This window comes from Aedes aegypti, chromosome 2 (assembly GCF_002204515.2).
Source record: "Aedes aegypti strain LVP_AGWG chromosome 2, AaegL5.0 Primary Assembly, whole genome shotgun sequence".
Taxonomy (NCBI): Eukaryota; Metazoa; Arthropoda; class Insecta; order Diptera; family Culicidae; genus Aedes; species Aedes aegypti.
Window position 1 is genome coordinate 118,129,890 of NC_035108.1, and position 17,742 is coordinate 118,147,631.

The following is a 17,742-nucleotide window of genomic DNA, read 5'->3' on the forward strand; positions in this document are numbered from 1 at the left end:
TAGTTGATCCAAAGGTTTTTTCAGCCATGCCAGAACTATTGTGCTATCCGACCAAAGCACAACTTCACGAAAAGGCATCTGAAGCGTTTTGATGACTTGGACGACCAAATTTACCAGAAGGAGCGCTGCACAAAGTTCCTTTCGTGGGATGGACAGTTCGTGTAAGGGAGCAACCTTTGACTTGCTGCACAGGAGGCGAAGGCATGCTGATCCGTCAGTGAAAATACTCCTCAGATAAATGCATGCACCATACGCAACGTTCGATGCATCGGCGAATCCATGTACTTCGTGTGCGATCGTATCAGGAAACGTGACACATCTTGGAACGTGAATACGACCTAGCTCGGGTAATGTTGACTGCAGCGTTGACCATCTGTCCTGGATTTCATCATCAATGGGATCGTCCCAACCGGCTGACGTGCGCCACAGTTGTTGTACCAGTAGTTTAGCGATGACAATAACAGGAGCGAACAATCCGAGAGGGTCGAATAGTTTTGCCACCTCGGAATAGATGATTCGCTTTGTAGTTGGTTGACTCGATGATGGCGGAATGCTTGGTGGATTAGCGATCATAAAGGTGTCGATGTTTGGGTCCCACAGAATTCCGAGTACCTTGATGACTTTGTTCGGACCGTACTCGTTGAGTGGTACTTGCTGCTCACGATCTTCGATTGGTATGCGTTGGATGAATTCCTCGGAATTGGAGCACCATTTGTGGATGTGAAAACCTCCTTTGGCCAGCAAGGCTTTCAACTGACACTGGCACTCGATGGCTTGCTCGATTGTGTTGGCACCAGATAGAGTATCGTCAACGTAGAAGTCATCTGTGAGAATCTGGGCGCCGATGGGAAACTCTGGTCCGTCGTCCTTGGCAAGCTGAATCAAACACCTTGTTGCTTGGTATGGTGCACATGCTGTGCCATATGTTACGGTGTTCAGCTCGAGTACCTTCATTGGATGCGATCGGTCTGATCGCCAGAAGATGCGCAGAAATCGTCTGTCTGGTTGAGCCACGAGGACCTGGCGATACATCTTCGAGATGTCTGCTGAGAAAGCGTAGGCATACTTTCTGAATCGTAGTGTTATTTGGAAAATTCCGTTTTGCATCACTGGACCGACTTGTAGGACATCGTTGAGTGACATCTTTGATGGCTCCGATTTGGCACTGGCGTCGAAGACAACTCGGCACTTAGTTGTTGAACTCGATGGACGAAGAACCGCATGATGTGGCAAATAGTAGGAGCTGTGATTTGGAGGGTCATCAGCTTCCTTGATTTCCCGGCAGTGGCCGAGATCCTCGTACTCCTTGATGAAATCGACATATTGCTGTTTGAGCACGGGATTGCGTTCAAACCGTTTCTCCAACATGAAGAATCGTTTGAGAGCCAGTGACCGACAGTTGTCCAGCTGGTCCATGTTGTCCTTGAATGGCAGATTCACAATAAACCTACCCGTTGAATCACGCTGATACGTTGATTGAAAGTGCGCCTCACATGCTTGTTGCTCGGATGATAGTGGAGAAGCGTTTGGTACTTCCTCCACCTTCCAAAATTGATGTATCAACTCTTCGATGGAATCGAGCGATGCGAGGTTCGTGTGTTGAATGGTAGCGCTTAACATGTGTGGCTCGTTGATTACTCCTGCCACCACCCATCCTAGATGCGTGTCTCGAAGTTGCGGTTCGTTGTCACCCATGTAGATGTGAGCGGGCTTGAGGATGTCGAAGAAGTGTTCTCCTCCGATCAACATGTCGATTTTTCCAGGTTTGAAGAATTCTGGATCGGCGAGTTGGATGCCTTGCGGAAGCTTCCAGTGGCTGACTTCAATCCGTGTACTGGGAATAGTACCTGTTACCTTTGGTGTAACCAGGCACTCGATGTTGGCGTGGTAATGTCCGTCGGATGATTGCATCTTGATTAATACTTTGTCTCTGGCAAGGCTTCGCAGGGCGTTGATTCCGGTGATTGAAATGTTAGCTGATGTCTTCGGCATACCGAGGCGATTGGCCATTTCCTCAGTAACGAAGTTGACTTGTGACCCACTGTCGAGCAAAACACGGCACTGATGAGATCGATTGTTTCGATCGATAACACGGACGACGGCAGTAAGCAACAAGACTGTCTTTGCTGCTTGGACATGTTTGCTGGCGCATGTAGTGGACACGGGATGGTCCACCACCGAAGTGGACGGATGAACAACAGCTGGCGGTTGTGATTGATCAGGATGCTTAATACCAGACATGGCTGGCTTCACTTCTTGGTCGTTGTTCCGATTGCTGTCTTCATGGAGAAGAGTGTTGTGCCGCTTGTTGCACTTGCGACACGTCTTGCTCGATGTGCACTCTCTGACTTGATGTCCCTTGCGGAGGCAATTGTAGCACAATCCTGCGGATCGCACCTTGTCGCTCATCTGGGATGCTGATAGCTGCTTAAACATCGGGCAATGATAACTGAAATGACCGTTGCCACAAATGTGGCATGGACCTTTGGATGAACTGGAACTGGTGGTAACTGCGTTGCTTTTCTGCACCGGCATCTTGCCGATGGATGATGATGGCTTGTTTCGTTGTTTCGGATTTGGATCGTGTCCTTGATGCTGGCACCTTTCCAAAACGGAAACACGATCTTTCAGGAACTTGATCATGTCATCGTATGCTGGTAATACTCCACGCTGCACCGTTGACTCCCAGTGCATCTTGGTGGCATCGTCTAATGCCTCCGATAGGATGTACACCAGGAATTGCTCAGAAGCATCGTTGAACTGCTGTCCTAGGAACTTCAGGTTTTCCACGTGGTTGGAAAATGATTCGACGAGTTTGCGCAACTCGCCGTAGCTGGTACTGGTCAGTTTCTGCGTGTTGAAGATTTCTTTGATGTGCAGATGAATGATACGTCTCTTGTCCTCGAAACGTTCCTCCAGAAGTTGCCATGCTCGTTGATAATTGCCGTCGCTGATAGTTTTTGCGTCTATCAGGCCGGCTGCATCTCCTACTAGCGACTTCTCCAGATGATACAGCTTCATGCGGTCGGACTCGTTGGTCTTGTCCACCACATCCCGGAACATCATCTTGAATTTCTCCCAATGCTCATACCTTCCATCGAACGTAGGTATGGCACGTGGAAGCGGCTGTTGCACAATCATCGGCTGACTGGCGGTGTGCTGTCCTGTTGGCACAGCACCTGGGTATGATGAAAATCTCTCGAGCCTAGTTTCGAGAAACATTGCTACCTCATCGTGAAGGTTGTCGAAGTGAAGATAGCATTCGTCTTGTTCCTCCCTGATGGTGGCAGGAACCTTCTCCATTATCCGCTGGTGGATGGATGAAAATTCCGCGTTTGCTGACTCCAACTTCTTCTTGAACAGTCTCACTTGTGGGGGTGTTAACTCAGTCTCATCTAACTCGGCTTGTACCAAGGTTGACTTCAGCCTGGTAACTTTCGCTTCCACCTGACCACGAGAATGGATCAGGGCACTGATGTCATCTTCGTCGTTGTACTCGGTTGACTGCTTTTCAGCCGGAGTCTTGATCGGGGTTTTTCTCGGCGACATCCTTGTTATCCTCTCCAGAAGCGACGATGGCGACACATACGATGAATCTCCTTATCCGGTTCGATTGGACCATATGTTGCGGCTTGCAACTAGATTTGCTTGGTTAAGGACCGATGGCTCCACAGGAATGGACTCTTAACAACTCAAGTCTTGAAAAAGACTGTTTTGGCTTCCGGAGGAGAGAAAGGCGGTTTGGAACTTTAACTGTACTGTATTCTTACTTGATACTTATCGCACAAAAGTTGAAAACAAACTGAATCAATTGCTTGCGCATGCAAGCCACTTATATATGTTACAGGTAGATGCAAAACATTGGATGCGCAGCGGTGGGTTGCGATGGAAACTTCCACTCTCTTATGTATTGCTGAACGATGCTGCAATGGGGTGCGCTCAACGATGGGGACGGTTGTGGTGGTGCGTTCGCTGTACATAGCAGGCTGGATGGAGGGTGAAACGAATAAGCTCAAAGGGGATGCGACAATATGGCAACAGTGGGGTATTTTCCGCTCCCTATCCTGATGCCGCAAACCGGGTAGCGAAATGCAAGGGTGACGATGGAATATTCCGCTGTTGCCTGCTGCCACCGCTCTCAAATTGCTTCTTGTGACGTTGGGACGGAACACTGGTGATTCCAAATAAACTCTAGGGCTTCCTGTAAATTTTAAGCGGGATAATGTGAATTTCTAGTTGTATTTTTAATATTTCCGGCGAAAGCTTGGGGATTTTGAAAAGGTTCCCAGAGGAATTTGAGGTGTGCTAGTGGTAGCCTAATAATAATAAATTTTTAAATTTTTTCATCGGAAGCTTGAGAATTTTCGGCAAAATCGCAGCGGAGTTCCAAGATGTTAACTTCTAGCAAAATCCTTAGCAAGATCCTGAGAAATCTATGCGAGATCCTACGGATGCTTGGCAAGATGCTTCAGAGCTCAAGCGTTTTTTCTGTAGATTTCTTATGAGAACCTGAAGATTCCTATAAGGTTCTTGAGGTTTCATAACAGGATCCTGTAAATTTCAGTTGATTTCATAAGGCAGGTGTAAAACATGTATCAACCTCAATTAAAAATTATTTCAAGTAACACTCCTCGATTACTTTTTCGAATCGACGTAAGTAACTTCCATACGATTTAAAAAAAATTAATTGAGAAGAATCACAACCTGTCTTCTAAAATTGTTTTAAAATTAATCACCTTTTAAACATTTTTTCGACGTGTACATTGCTTAAATTTTGCATACAATGAGCTCGCGTTCAAAAACTATGAAGTTCCTATTATTTCACACAAGAATTTTATGACAAAAATATAAGCCGTTTTATTCAGCTACTTGCGACGTTTTTCTACCAGTGTAAAATCGACTCAAGTAGTGTTTTGTTTTGATTCGTGGTTAAGTCACTTTGTCTCTCCATACAGCGGGCGGCGAAAGTAGTGGTTAGGTTGCGAAAGTTGAAAATCTTACTTTCGTCGTTTTGTAAATCCGGAAATTAAACGATCCAAAAGTAAAAAATCGAGTTGGTTCAGAGCAAAACGTGTAGAATTTCGTCTGCGAAACACGTAGGATCGATAAAGTAAGTTTGTATACTTTTTTGACTTGAGTCTGTATGAATAAGTTTTCGAGAATTAAATTCTACAAAATTACAAGCCACTTTTATGCATCTTCTCATGTTTATGTATGCCCTTTTGATGCAGTCAACCATTCATTATAAAATACTTTACTTTATCAGAAACATTAATTGAAGGAGCAATTCTAAACTTACCGAATTTTTCAAATTTTACGCTAAAGACCAAAAGTTAAACTGATTTTAAATGTTCATTTAATCAGAAAAAAAATCTCATGCCGGTTTGCAATACCCAGCGCTTTTGATTCGCAAATACGTATTTAAAAGAAAAACAATTTTTTTTCGAAAATGTCCAGTTCCTCAATAAAAATTACTTATGCGATTATTGGTTTTACAAGGCCTTCTTATACAAAAATTATACATAAAGCTTCTAAAAAATAATTGAAGACGTTGAGGCGTAAAAACGCCACCAGAAAAAACGTTTGCCAGATTTAATATTACGGGGCTATAGATTCATAGCATAGTATAACACTTCGGGAAAATGCTTCGAGGTGAACCTTTTCGAAGTCCCAACGCCTTATGATTCCATAAAAAATGTATTAATATTGTAATGATGCTTTCAAAACCCATAGTTGAAGAATAAAATTTGAAATATGGGTTCCGATTTTGGCACGGTTCCGTCTTTGGCAATTGAAAATTTCAACTTTGTTGCCAAAAACGGAATCCCACTGTATCTTTAAACCAACCTGTTGATATTTTTTCAAAAAAACCTCCAGTACATCATCCAAGGAGTCATCTTGCTGTTATTCCAAACATTTATGATGAAGTTTCTCAAAAAATGAGCAAAATGTTTTCAAAAATTTCTCTTATAATTTCAGAAATATTTCCTTGACATTTTCCTCGGGCAATTCATGCAAGAACTTCTAAAATAATGACTGGAAACGAAAATCTTTGAAGACTTCCTCAAGAAAATCTCAAAGAATTACTGGAGGAATTCCCAAAGAAATGTTTGGAGTTATCTTAAAGTAATCTTAAGGAAATCCTCAAAGAAAATCTTACCAGGAATCCTAAGGAATCCCGAGGGGCAACTCTGGCGAACTTAATAATGATTTTTTCAAGATGTTCTGAACGGCAATTTTGGTGAATGTCTGAGAGAAAGCGATAGGGTCCTAAAGCCCTGTCCCAATTTTAGTGCCAAACGCTTAAGTTTAGGCCAATAACACATGTTTACTCAATTTTCTAATGTTTTCCGTTGGTTTGAGTCCAAAAATTTTTTTTTTCGATTTTGTCACACCCCTTTACTTGGCTTTAACTCAAATTTTGGGTGTATTTTGTTTTCCGTGTCCCTTCCGAAATGTCAGATAGGAACAACCCCAGTGTTAAAACTAAAACCCCTGTGGTATTTTTGTCGACTAAGCGAACGTCAAACATGATCTTAAGTGTCAAGGTTCATTTATGGACCCAATTTTTAAATTAAAGTTTAAACATGATATAGCCGTTATTTGAGCGGGAAAAATTGCTAAAGTAGTTGCAGTAAGATGCTATTTCGTGTTTTTGAATAAAAACAAGATTTCATTAAAAATTTTAGGACCCAATTGAAGAATCACTAGATAAAAGTTTCATAAAATCCTGGAGCGCTTAGGACAATTTCTGAAAGAACTTTCGGAGGCATTCCTGTTGGTGTCCTGGTGATTTCTGGAAGAATGTTTGGAGAAAATTCCGATGATCTAAAAGGTCATTTCTGTGGTTATCATTGGGGAAATAGAATTGTTGCGATATTCGAAGCGAAATTTAGAGGAATGACACGTGGTCTTTTTTGGTATTGTAAGCCCTTCCTCCCCCATTGTGGTCTTTTGTCAACACAAACATTTTAAAATTTGTATTACCCGTGAGCTATATCCAGCAACCAACCTCCCTCCACCCATGGATGCTATCGAGCTTTATGGATGGTCCTATACAGTAGTACGAGCAGTAATACTTGTCGTAATGTCACGAAGAATTCAAGTAAAATCAAAGATACTTCCATCGATATATTTCCTGAGGAATTTCTCTGAAGATTCTTAAAGAAATTTATGAAAGGATTTTATTACAAGTTCTTTGGGAGATATCTCAGAAACAATTATTTTATTATTTCATACATAAAATCATCTTGACATGCTTTTTAGGATTCTTAACATAAAGAATCAAAAATTTAAATCAGATCATCAAAATTCCTACTGGCAATCATTTAGAATTTCTCCACGGATTCTTATAAAAACTCCTTCAAAGAAGTAATAATCATACCTGCATGACCTCTTCTTGGAATCGCTTTGTGTTTCATTGAAATGAATTCTTCCAGAATTTCATCTACAGATTTCTGGTTAAATATTAAAAAAAAAACTTCCGAAAATTCATCCAGGTATTTCTGAAGTCTAGAAATATTTCACAAATTCATTCAAGATTTTCTGCAAGAATTTATCTAAGATTTTTTAAATATCCCTGGACAATGTGATACGTGTAAGATGTAATTGCTGTATGGAACCGAATTGTATCACTTGAGGTACTTCTGATTAATTTATTAAATTAATATTCGGAAAAAAATCTTGAAAATTTTTGAATTATATATTAGAAATTTCAAAGCACTTTTTGAGAAGCTTTTAAGAGAACTACTGAGAGAATTCCTAGATTGAATTCTTTTGCAAAAATCTCTGATGTAACCACACTTTGCTGTTTAATTAGTTTAAAACAAAGATACAAGTTTACTTAGATAAATAGAGGGTAGGAAGCCAGATCCTATTCTTGGCACTTTTGATTCACTGGCAGTGGCAGTTTTTGAAACTGCAGAGCATATTTGTACACAACATGTGGTACCGAAGCGCTGCAAAGCTTCACATAATTCTCGCGTAACAATTCTAAAGGGCCAATGATCAAATTCTAAACAAATCGGGTTTTTATACCATTCGATAGCATCTCTCAACACCCACAAACTATGCATACATTGTCAACATAATCATAAAACTTACCATTACAAACTCGGTTTTCAAAACGGCCAATAATCGCTTTTTTCCAAATCATTCATTGGCCCCCGCTCGAAAAGGCCAATGATCGGTTCTCGCTCCATCAAGAGGGCCTACAATCGGAAAATTTCGTAAACTGTCATTGGCCTTAGCATGGTGAGAGGCCAATGACTCTCTCTTACTCATTCATTGAAAACCGAAAAGGCCTAGCCTTGGGCCAAGCACACTAATAAAATTCTATTTTGGCCAATAAAAAAGGCCCATGCCTTGATGAAAATCGAAAATGGGCCAAGCATTTAAAGTCATCATATTTTCCACATTTTTGTCAGTTTTCAGAATAACATCGATTATTAGCGTGTAGTAATAGTATATCGTCACTCAACTAACAAGAGATCACATTGATTGATTTGAATACTGAGAAATAGGAATTGAAAATGTGGTGAATAATATTCACATCGAATTTTCTCAGAGTCAACGATCTGAGGATTGGCCCTTTTGAATTGTTACGCGAGAATTCGGCCGAGAAAAAAATCCCGTGCCAAAGCAAATTGTGGTGGTTCGGCACCCTTACTACTGGAATATGTTCTGTTGTTTGCATCATTTTTAATAACGTTTATGTTACGATTATGTCAACAATATTTCAAAGACACTCTAATAATGTTTGATAGATGATTTGAAAATAAAACCAATAATCAAACAAGTCGAAAAAATATGATTTTTCAAAAGTATAAGATGCCGATATACACCCGATTCTGTTTTTGCACGGATTTTTGTAGACGGCCGTGCAAAAAAAGTTTCCATACATTTTTTTCCGCCTAAACCTTATTTTTGCATGAAACGTCGAGAAATGGTGTTACTTTTTTTGCACGGTTTTTGAAATTTTGAACTGAAAACTTTTTTTGCACGGTACGCATCCCCCGTGCAAAAACAGAATCGGGTGTTGTAGCTACTCTAAACTGGATATAAGTTTTTAAAACACATTCAGTATTTGCATATATCTGCTGGTTTTATTGTTGGTATATTTTTGGAATGTTAAAAAATACGTTCCCGTTCAACATACTGAATGTTTGCAACAAAAATCATTGACAAACTTTCATTGGTCCCGGCAAACTTCGTTGTGACATCAAATAGGCTATTGAATATTGTCGTGAAACGTCCCATACAAAATGTCAGTTCCATTCATTCTCTTTTTTTTTTCGACTTTTTCGATGAATATTCTGAACTTTTTATACACGGACACATCGGAACACTTTACGAACATTTTAGTGAAAGAATTTTCAAAATCTGGTAGCCCGTTCTTAAGCCATTTCTTGACATACAAACACCACTCCATTTTTATTTATATAGAAGATAGATAGACTAAATTGTTTTGGATTCATATATTGAGGATTTTGCCCTCCAATAGACTCACACCTAAATAATTTTGTCCCACCAAAATATTCTCCCACCATGTTTGCCATATATTGGATGGCGTCGTAGCTAACAAAACCAACAAGTAACGCACATGTAACGCATTATGTTGGATTGGACATTGAATGCAAGGTGCGTGCTTCTATGAAAGTGCCATATAAACTGACGTGTGAGTATGTATTTCCCCACGTTGCAAATTTGCACGACAATCTATTCGCCAACAAAACGAACAATATATTTGAAATTTCAATATTTCTCGCATACTCTGAGATAACGCCCTAAAAGCCATTGGTAGCCACGTGTGTAGCTCGTTGTTTCTGAGCAAAAGAAAGAATAACCATCCAAATCAACATCACGGACAGTTAGATAATGATCCTTTATTTCCCATAGCGTTGTTAAATAACATGAAAATCCATTCAAATGCTCAGAAACAACGAGCTACACACATGGTTACCAATGGCTTTTAGGGCGAGATCAGAAGTTATGCGAGATTTCAAACTCGATAGACCATTGATAGTTTTTTTTATCAACTTGATATGAAAACTTGCCCTGTACGAATATGAATTTGAGTCACTGTAGTTTGACAGCGTTTTGGAAGCAGCCGAAGCGAGCGAGAGAAAGGGAGAGACAGATCGGATCGGATCGCAGCAGAACATTCTGCAATGTATTTATTTCGAGATGTGTCGCAGTTTTAATCCGTCGTCGCCTTGTGTGTACATTTTACAGCGGCCAACGAGAATCAAAACGACGACGACGACGACAACGACCACGGATTCGGAGGGCTCCCAAATTTGGCGAGTAAGAAATTCGCAAAAAAAGAACCGAGCAAGGAGTGAGACAGCAATAGGCAATGCAGATCGCTTGGCTGCTGCGGTGATAGTCCGGGACCGCGGAAGGGTTGCCAAATGGGTGGGTCGAATTGGAATCGTTTTTTTTAATTGGATTGTTTTCGATCAGCTGATTTGGGTGACGATTCCAATGAGGAGGATCAACATCAATTCCTATTGGAAAAGTTGATACTTGGTTGCTATAGTTGGATGGCCTAGGCTTATATGGTAGTAGGGCAAAGTCTGGTATTTATAATCTTGCACCTTCGAATAATAGGTTGAGTGCCTAATATCGCTTCCTGAAACTTTTGAAACACTTATATTAGTAGGTAGTGGTTAAGTTATTCTAAGTAATAGGACGGATTCAACTAGTTTTATTTAGTGATAGTTATTGCAATTTCAGAGATAACTTTCCGTTCTGCGGTTGAACAGAATGCTACCGCAGCTGTCACATTACTGATATTCACAAAGCATCATCGATCGGCTGCTATGATACCTTGGAAACCATGCTGATGATTGTTGTTTTCCGATGTTTTTCCAAAGCTGTGAACTCTACTAGCATACTTTGATTAGATGGTTTCGTTCAATGATACAATGATTCTCAAGTCTGCGGTAGAACTTTGACAGCTGCGGTAGAATTTGGCGGCTACCGCAGAACGGAAAATTTTCAAAAGAAACGCAATATATAACTGTCATAAATCGCTTCAAAACGTCTCGCAAAAGTCTTAAATAGCTAAAACAACGCGCTTTTGGCGCGAAAAAAAACTTTGGAAGGATAAGGTCTCATTGAAAGAGACTCGATCACTATTTTAATACAAGCCTCTTTTTCCAATGAAATGTTTCTAAAGTCTCTTATTAACAAAATTGGACTTTACAGTTTTCATTTTTCTCCTTGCATTGAAACCTGATTAGAAAGTCTAGAGGCACCAAAGAAACCTTCAGAGACTGTTAAGCTATTATTCCATAAGTTCTCCTGGAATTTCTTCTAAGATTCACAGAGGAATAGTTTTATTATTTCTTTAGAGATTTCTTCTAAAATACATTAAGCAACTCCTCCATATATATCATCTACAGAATGTCACTAATTTAGACATTAAGAAATATATAAAGGGATTTTTAGAGGAATTCCTCCAGAATTTGCTTTAGGATTTGCTAAAAGTATTGTTGCAAATTTTGAGCCCGAGAGCTTTTACCCTAAATTATTCTATATTATTTGCCAATTCGAGTGACAAGTGTGCTCTTCATTTTGGCGGTGACTTTTAACTGCTAAATTTAGATAGGAATTTGAGTAGATTTGAGTAGCCTGATTTGATTAATTGGCATTTTTGGCATAACGGATTCTTGTAAAATACTCTCAAATTCAATTTCATGGTAAAACCCTGCCGAATTCTCATAGAGTTCTGGGTAAGAACTTCGGCAGATTTTTCACAAAAAATCGTTAGATATATAATTCAGAACGAGGATCTCAAATAACCATGTATGTTATTTTTTGCAAAGTTATGATGTTCTCAGAATACTTAGAATGGTTCTGAAAAATTTGTATGATTGATTTCTATCTATCGAGACCGATGATTTGCCAGAAGTGAGAAATTGGTCAAGAGTGCTTCTTGTTCCTTACTGAGACTCATAATTGACTCATTATTGGGGCAGAGCATGTTTCTCAGCTTCTAACCGGTGAGATTTCTTGTCCAGATCTAGAGTAAAATCTCCCTGAATTTTTATGAAAAAAAAAAACTTATCGAATGCACCGACACCAAAAATATGGATTAGTTAGCTTTCTACATACAAACCTTTAACTATTGCAGAAGATACTTCCCGAAGATCAAATGTTTTTAAATTCTCATAACGCGATAACTTAAACTATCATTCAAAGGTGTAATGTTTAAATTTCAAGATTTGTGTTCAACTTCCCATATAACATTAAAATATTCTTCGTGGCATTACTTCTCCTCTGAGACAGTACCTGCGTTCCAGCTGAGTGTTCTATGAAGACTTTCACAGTTATTATCTGAGAGATTTTCTTTCCAAAGTGGACATTTTGGAATTCGTATATCTCGTGACAGTTACGATTATATATGAAGCTACATTTAGATCATCTCCGTTTTTCGTTCGAGACTGAAATTATAGTAAGTGAAACTCTCGCTTCTCGCAAATCTGATGTTATAAAAGTATATTATGCGAATTCGCTCAGAAAGTGAAGATATGTTGAAATTTTCGAATAAGCTTGGTTTCATCCAGAAACCCCTAAAGTCTGATACGCCCCAACACCGAAATGGCAACTCTTTCGCAGTAGCAAAGCGCATATGACGCCGCATGTCTACTCGCACTACCATGTGTCGTTCTCCACAGATTCGCTTCACTGCAGGTGTGGATCAAAATTCGAAAACATTCGTTCCCGCATGATGCTCTCCTGCACTGCACTGCTCCACGGTTGTTACAGTTTCTAGTTATGGGGTGGTGATGCAACTTTTGTCGAGTTCACTACAATAGTTAGTGTGCTCTTTACGCTTTTAGTATAGTCATTATTCGGTTCCCAATTATGTTGTGTCATTTAATGACCACACTTGCCCCCTTTTGAAGCGAAATGCCAAACTGCCATCGGATCAAATCCGCGCGCTGGGACATCATATTGTAATGTATACCTATCGCACTTCTAGGTGGGATCATGTCATGTCGCGTTCCGTTGGCTCGGTTCTATAATTATCAAAAAGTATTCATCTTACATTTGGGGTAATTCCGTTCGTTGTCGTTGTCGTCTTCAACGTTTGTCGCTGTTTATAATGCGTTGCCTGCTCCCGAGTCCCGCGTGGATCCGGGAGTGGGCTGATGGCGGATTCTGCAGCGAAATGTGCTGCAATTTAATGAATATTTATACGTATGAGGGAAATGTTTGGCGGTTGGAACCGGTTTGGGGGAGAAGAAACTCCGCCGAATGCGAGGATGATTACTCTGTCGAATGATGAGCGGATTCTGACGGGAAAAGCGGAAGAAAGTTTTCCCCCCTTTTAGTAGGTCAGGGTTAATGGAGATGGATCTCGGTGGAATGGGAAACGATGCGAAGCAATGTGGCGTCTGTTGTATCCAGTAGGATGGGAAGCATGAATAGAAGCAGGAAACAATGGCTGAAATATAGTAAGGATAAGGATAGGGCAGTGGAATTATTACACATTAGGAAAAAGTCACATAGAAGATGAGGGACGCTGAATCAGATTGATGTATTGTTTCATATTTTGGATCGGTAGCCGAGATTTTCTAGACAAAACTGCGATTTGAACGCTCGTATAATGGCTTTGGCAATTTATCACTTCATTTATCTTCCGAACTTTAGTATGTACAGGCAATATCGAAGATGTTATTTTCCTTGTTTTGATAAGATTAAAAATGAGCATGGGTTTCAAAATCAATTCTAAAATCTTCAAATCCCGCAGTAAATCTAATCGAATATTATGTTACGTTATTTTCTGATAACACTACATGGCGACCGTCAAATGGTCCATCGACGTGTTTTAAGCATCTGCCGCAACGTATAGATTTGATCCGGTATTTATTGTCGAAAGACTATCCACAAATCACTTGCTAGCGACAATAGACGGCGACAGATGATTCGGGAAAACACTTTGTAGGTCGCGTTGAGAATAGTGATAATTCTTGATAATTATACCTTCTTTCATGTACTCCAGTAGCTGTTCTGTTTCCCAAATCCTGGGCATCAAACGGTGATACAAGTCGACGTCAATAGGCTACGCTTCAATATTATATTTATTTAGGTCTCCTGCTAGTTTGGTGTTCTGTCTCCACATCATTCAGATGGTCATCGTAACACTGATACCACCTTTCATCACGTTCTCGTTCGCGTTCATCTATCAAGATACATCCATTCTTACGCAACGCATTTCGGCTCGTGACACGATGCCTGGCGGTTGCATTGAATTTCTTGTAAAATTCACGTATTTCCTGAGAGTGATTCAGCTGTATCATGTTCTATTTCTTCATATTCCAACTCTGCCAAGCTGCGCTTCCTGTCCCGGAAAAGTGGGGTTTATGTGTACTCATTTGTTCGGCAAATTGGAGTTAACTTTTGAAAATCCAAGACAAGATGACCTTCCCTTATAGAGGGGATTTTGAATAAGACTTGATCAATTTTCAAACTAGGCTTTGTTACTTATAATCCTCTATGATTTTCAGATGGTTTTTCGCCTTTGAAAGTATTATAAGCTAATGCCGAGCTTTTCTAGACAGACAATTCTTTAGGGTACATGCTTTTTGTCTGGGCTATCCAGATTTTTCAAAAACTCTAGATTCACTGTACCAGATCACGTTTTTGACAGTGTTGCCAGATATTTTCAGTCGACAGTCGCTAATTTCTGCACCAATTACGTCTCGAATATTCCCATCCACTCGTGTTCTCAATCAACAACAAAGTACATCCTCGGACATGGCCAAAGTTGCTAGCACCAATTAGCAATCGCATCGGAAATCGATCCGTCGTCGTTCTTAATGAGAGGCAAATTTACACCTCGTGCTAGGTACAGTTGTGTTCAGAATAATAGTAGTGAAAGCCGATTTTCATACAAAATGCTCAACTTTGGCATGCTGTAACTTTGTTTCCATACGAGCAATCGGCATGAAATTTTGGTGGTGAACTACAAATATGCTCAATTTCATTATCAAAAAATTTGAAAATTTTCACACTACCGGCTAAAAAGTTAAGCAGCAGGTGAAATCGCTCAAAATAATAGTAGTTTTAATAATTTAAATATCTGCTGTATTTTGAGTTTTTCAATTTTTCTTTACACATCGTGTCAACCATTTCCACCCAAGCTTTAAATGTATAGACAATACAATTTTTTACTAAATTGTTGCTGAACAAAAATTTACAAAAGAAAAACTACTATTATTTTGAGCGATTTCACCTGGTGCTTAACTTTTTAGCCGGTAGTGTGAAAATTTTCAAATTTTTTGATAATGAAATTGAGCATATTTGTAGTTTACTACCAAAATTTCATGCCGATTGCTCGTATGAAAACAAAGTTACAGCATGCCAAAGTTGAGCATTTTGTATGAAAATCGGCTTTCACTACTATTATTCTGAACACAACTGTACCTAGTATATGTACACTGCACTCGAAAGATTGTTTCTCAGCCAGTTCGTTCTAACTGTGACAATCGCGCATCATCCCTCAGGCCACAACGTCCTCCTCGGGAGCAAACAGCAGCAGCATCAGAGTTGTGCTGAAGTGTCGAAGCTGCTTCGGACGGATCTACGACGCCTTGCTTCTTCATTCGTTCTGATGATGATTGGCGATTTGCCAGATTGTTCTAACCGACAACGGTAGATTCCCTAGCTGTTCGATAGGAATCTCTCTAGTAGGTAGTGGGCTATACGACGACATCGCTGCAAGAGGATTATAAATTTAACACGCCACACACCACCGGGTCGTTTCGGCAGTGCTTTGCCATTGACTCGCTTGTCTACTACAGTGTGGTTCATAAAAAACGAAGATTTGTGAAAATATGAATTTGGCACATATTGTATTGCACCATACATTTGCAACTATTTCGAACTTCCACGCAAAATGGTTTACTTTAGAGGGTTTAATCTGAGTTATTAATGGACCTTTGAATGAACATTAGAATGAAATTTTCACAGTACGTATGATGTGTCTTGAATTTCAATATACATTTTTGGATAATTTTTCCAATCACTAGTACAAAACCAATAACGGTTTGACTAAAGCGAATCTCCAACAAATGTTGATAAATGACTTAACTTAAACAATTAAATGAAGCGATTTTTATAGCTTTCAATACAAAACTATGAACTTGATAACTGCATAATAAAATTAGAAGGTTTTCAAAAATCCTCCAACTTAAAACTTGATAAGATGATTTTCGCATTTTTGTATGAACCATACTGTACAGTGGTAAAAAAGGAAAAACAGGACGGAAAAGTGTCGCATTTTCTTTGCCCCAATCATTCCGGACCGGTTTTTTTTCTAGCTATTGTTGGTGTGCTTCGCCGCTTTGCCTGCCGCCTGATATCTATTTTATATGTAAATCACTCAGACTGTGTCGTTCAGTTACTACTACATGCTGCCACGACCTTCCCATATTGCATACTTTTCGTTCTACGAAGACAAGTTGCCAAAAATGTTCCTCCGGGTTGTGTCGTTTTCTTCGATTCATTTTTTCTCTCTGGCTTGGCCCCTTTGACTTTGGCACCGAGAATAAGACAGCCAGCCAGGGCACTGTGACTGCGACAAGGTTTTGCTTGTGACCAATTAAAATTCCTATTGCTACGACGGGAAATAAGACATCAACTGCGGAAATCGATGCAAAATTTGAAACACAACTCATTCTGATTCTGCGTAAGGTCGTAGGTCATATTTTGAACAGTTAGGGGAAAGCTAGGTTAGGTAACACACAGGGTGATCCAGATTCGAATCGTAGATCAGGTAATCTGATCGGAACCGACCAGAGCAGCTGCCGTCGACAGTTCCTCGTCTTTGAGAACAGAAAAGAAACGCATCCTCCGTCCGTCATGGGCCACCGTTATTTTCGTCCATCCTGCCGCCGATTAGCTTCTCCTCCGCATCGACATCGAGGGATTGCTCTGCGAGCATGGTTCCAACGAGGCGAATTTATCTACCAGCAGCCAAAAAGGTGAGTAAGATTTCACTATTGTTATACACAGTTAAAAATGCTGTTTTGCCTGTATGATTATCAAACTAGAAAACTATGAAACTTCCATTTGTGAGAACATTTTAGGTGTATAATTACAAATTTTCTTTTGAACCATTGTTTAAATAGTATAAAGTCGAGTCTAGTACACGACACTGAAGACGGCCATACAGTTGAGGTCGAAATACGCGTATCTGTCAAAGGATGCAAACTCTAGTGGAATTAAATCGTATAGTATTAAATTCGGTTTTTCATCTACTTATAGGTATTCCAATAAACAGCTCAAAGATTTATTATCAAATTAGATCGACTATCTAATGAACCAAAGTTCCGATGATTGATACTAAGTGCGCTTAATCCTATTCATATTTTTAATCCGTGTCAACCTAAGTGAAAGCAAATAATCTAAAACCTTTACCTTCTCAGCGAGTATTGAATTCCTCAGATAAAGGTTCCAGGAACTCCTCAAGGAATTATTCCAGGGATTTTCCGGAGAGTTATTGTAAAAATTCGTTTAAAAAATTTTGAAAACTCTTTGAATTTACCTAAACAAATTCTTCCACCGATTTATCTAGAAATTTCTTTATGAACTCATTCGTAGCTTCCTCCATGAATTCCTCTGTTTTTTTTTCAGAGATTACCCTAGTAATTTCTCCAGCATTTCATCCAGCGATTAAAGTTTTTGTAGGGATTCTTTAAAAAAAAATCTGCCAATAGTTTGTTTGAA

General features: G+C 39.7%; 2 protein-coding genes across 2 annotated transcripts in view; both read left to right on the forward strand.

Moving 5' to 3' along the window:
- Window positions 1–17,742, forward strand: part of LOC5564467 (neurocalcin homolog) — a 497,420-nt gene that overhangs the window by 3,838 nt on the left and 475,840 nt on the right. The gene's annotated exons all lie outside the window — the stretch shown is intronic.
- Window positions 12,716–17,742, forward strand: part of LOC5564460 (neuronal calcium sensor 2) — a 403,811-nt gene continuing 398,784 nt past the window's right edge. The window contains exons 1-2 of the mRNA XM_021842107.1: window positions 12,716–13,466; window positions 16,785–16,997. Of these exons, the coding sequence (XP_021697799.1) occupies window positions 16,956–16,997 (42 nt within the window). The 5' untranslated portion in view covers window positions 12,716–13,466; window positions 16,785–16,955. The remainder of the gene's footprint in view (window positions 13,467–16,784; window positions 16,998–17,742) is intronic.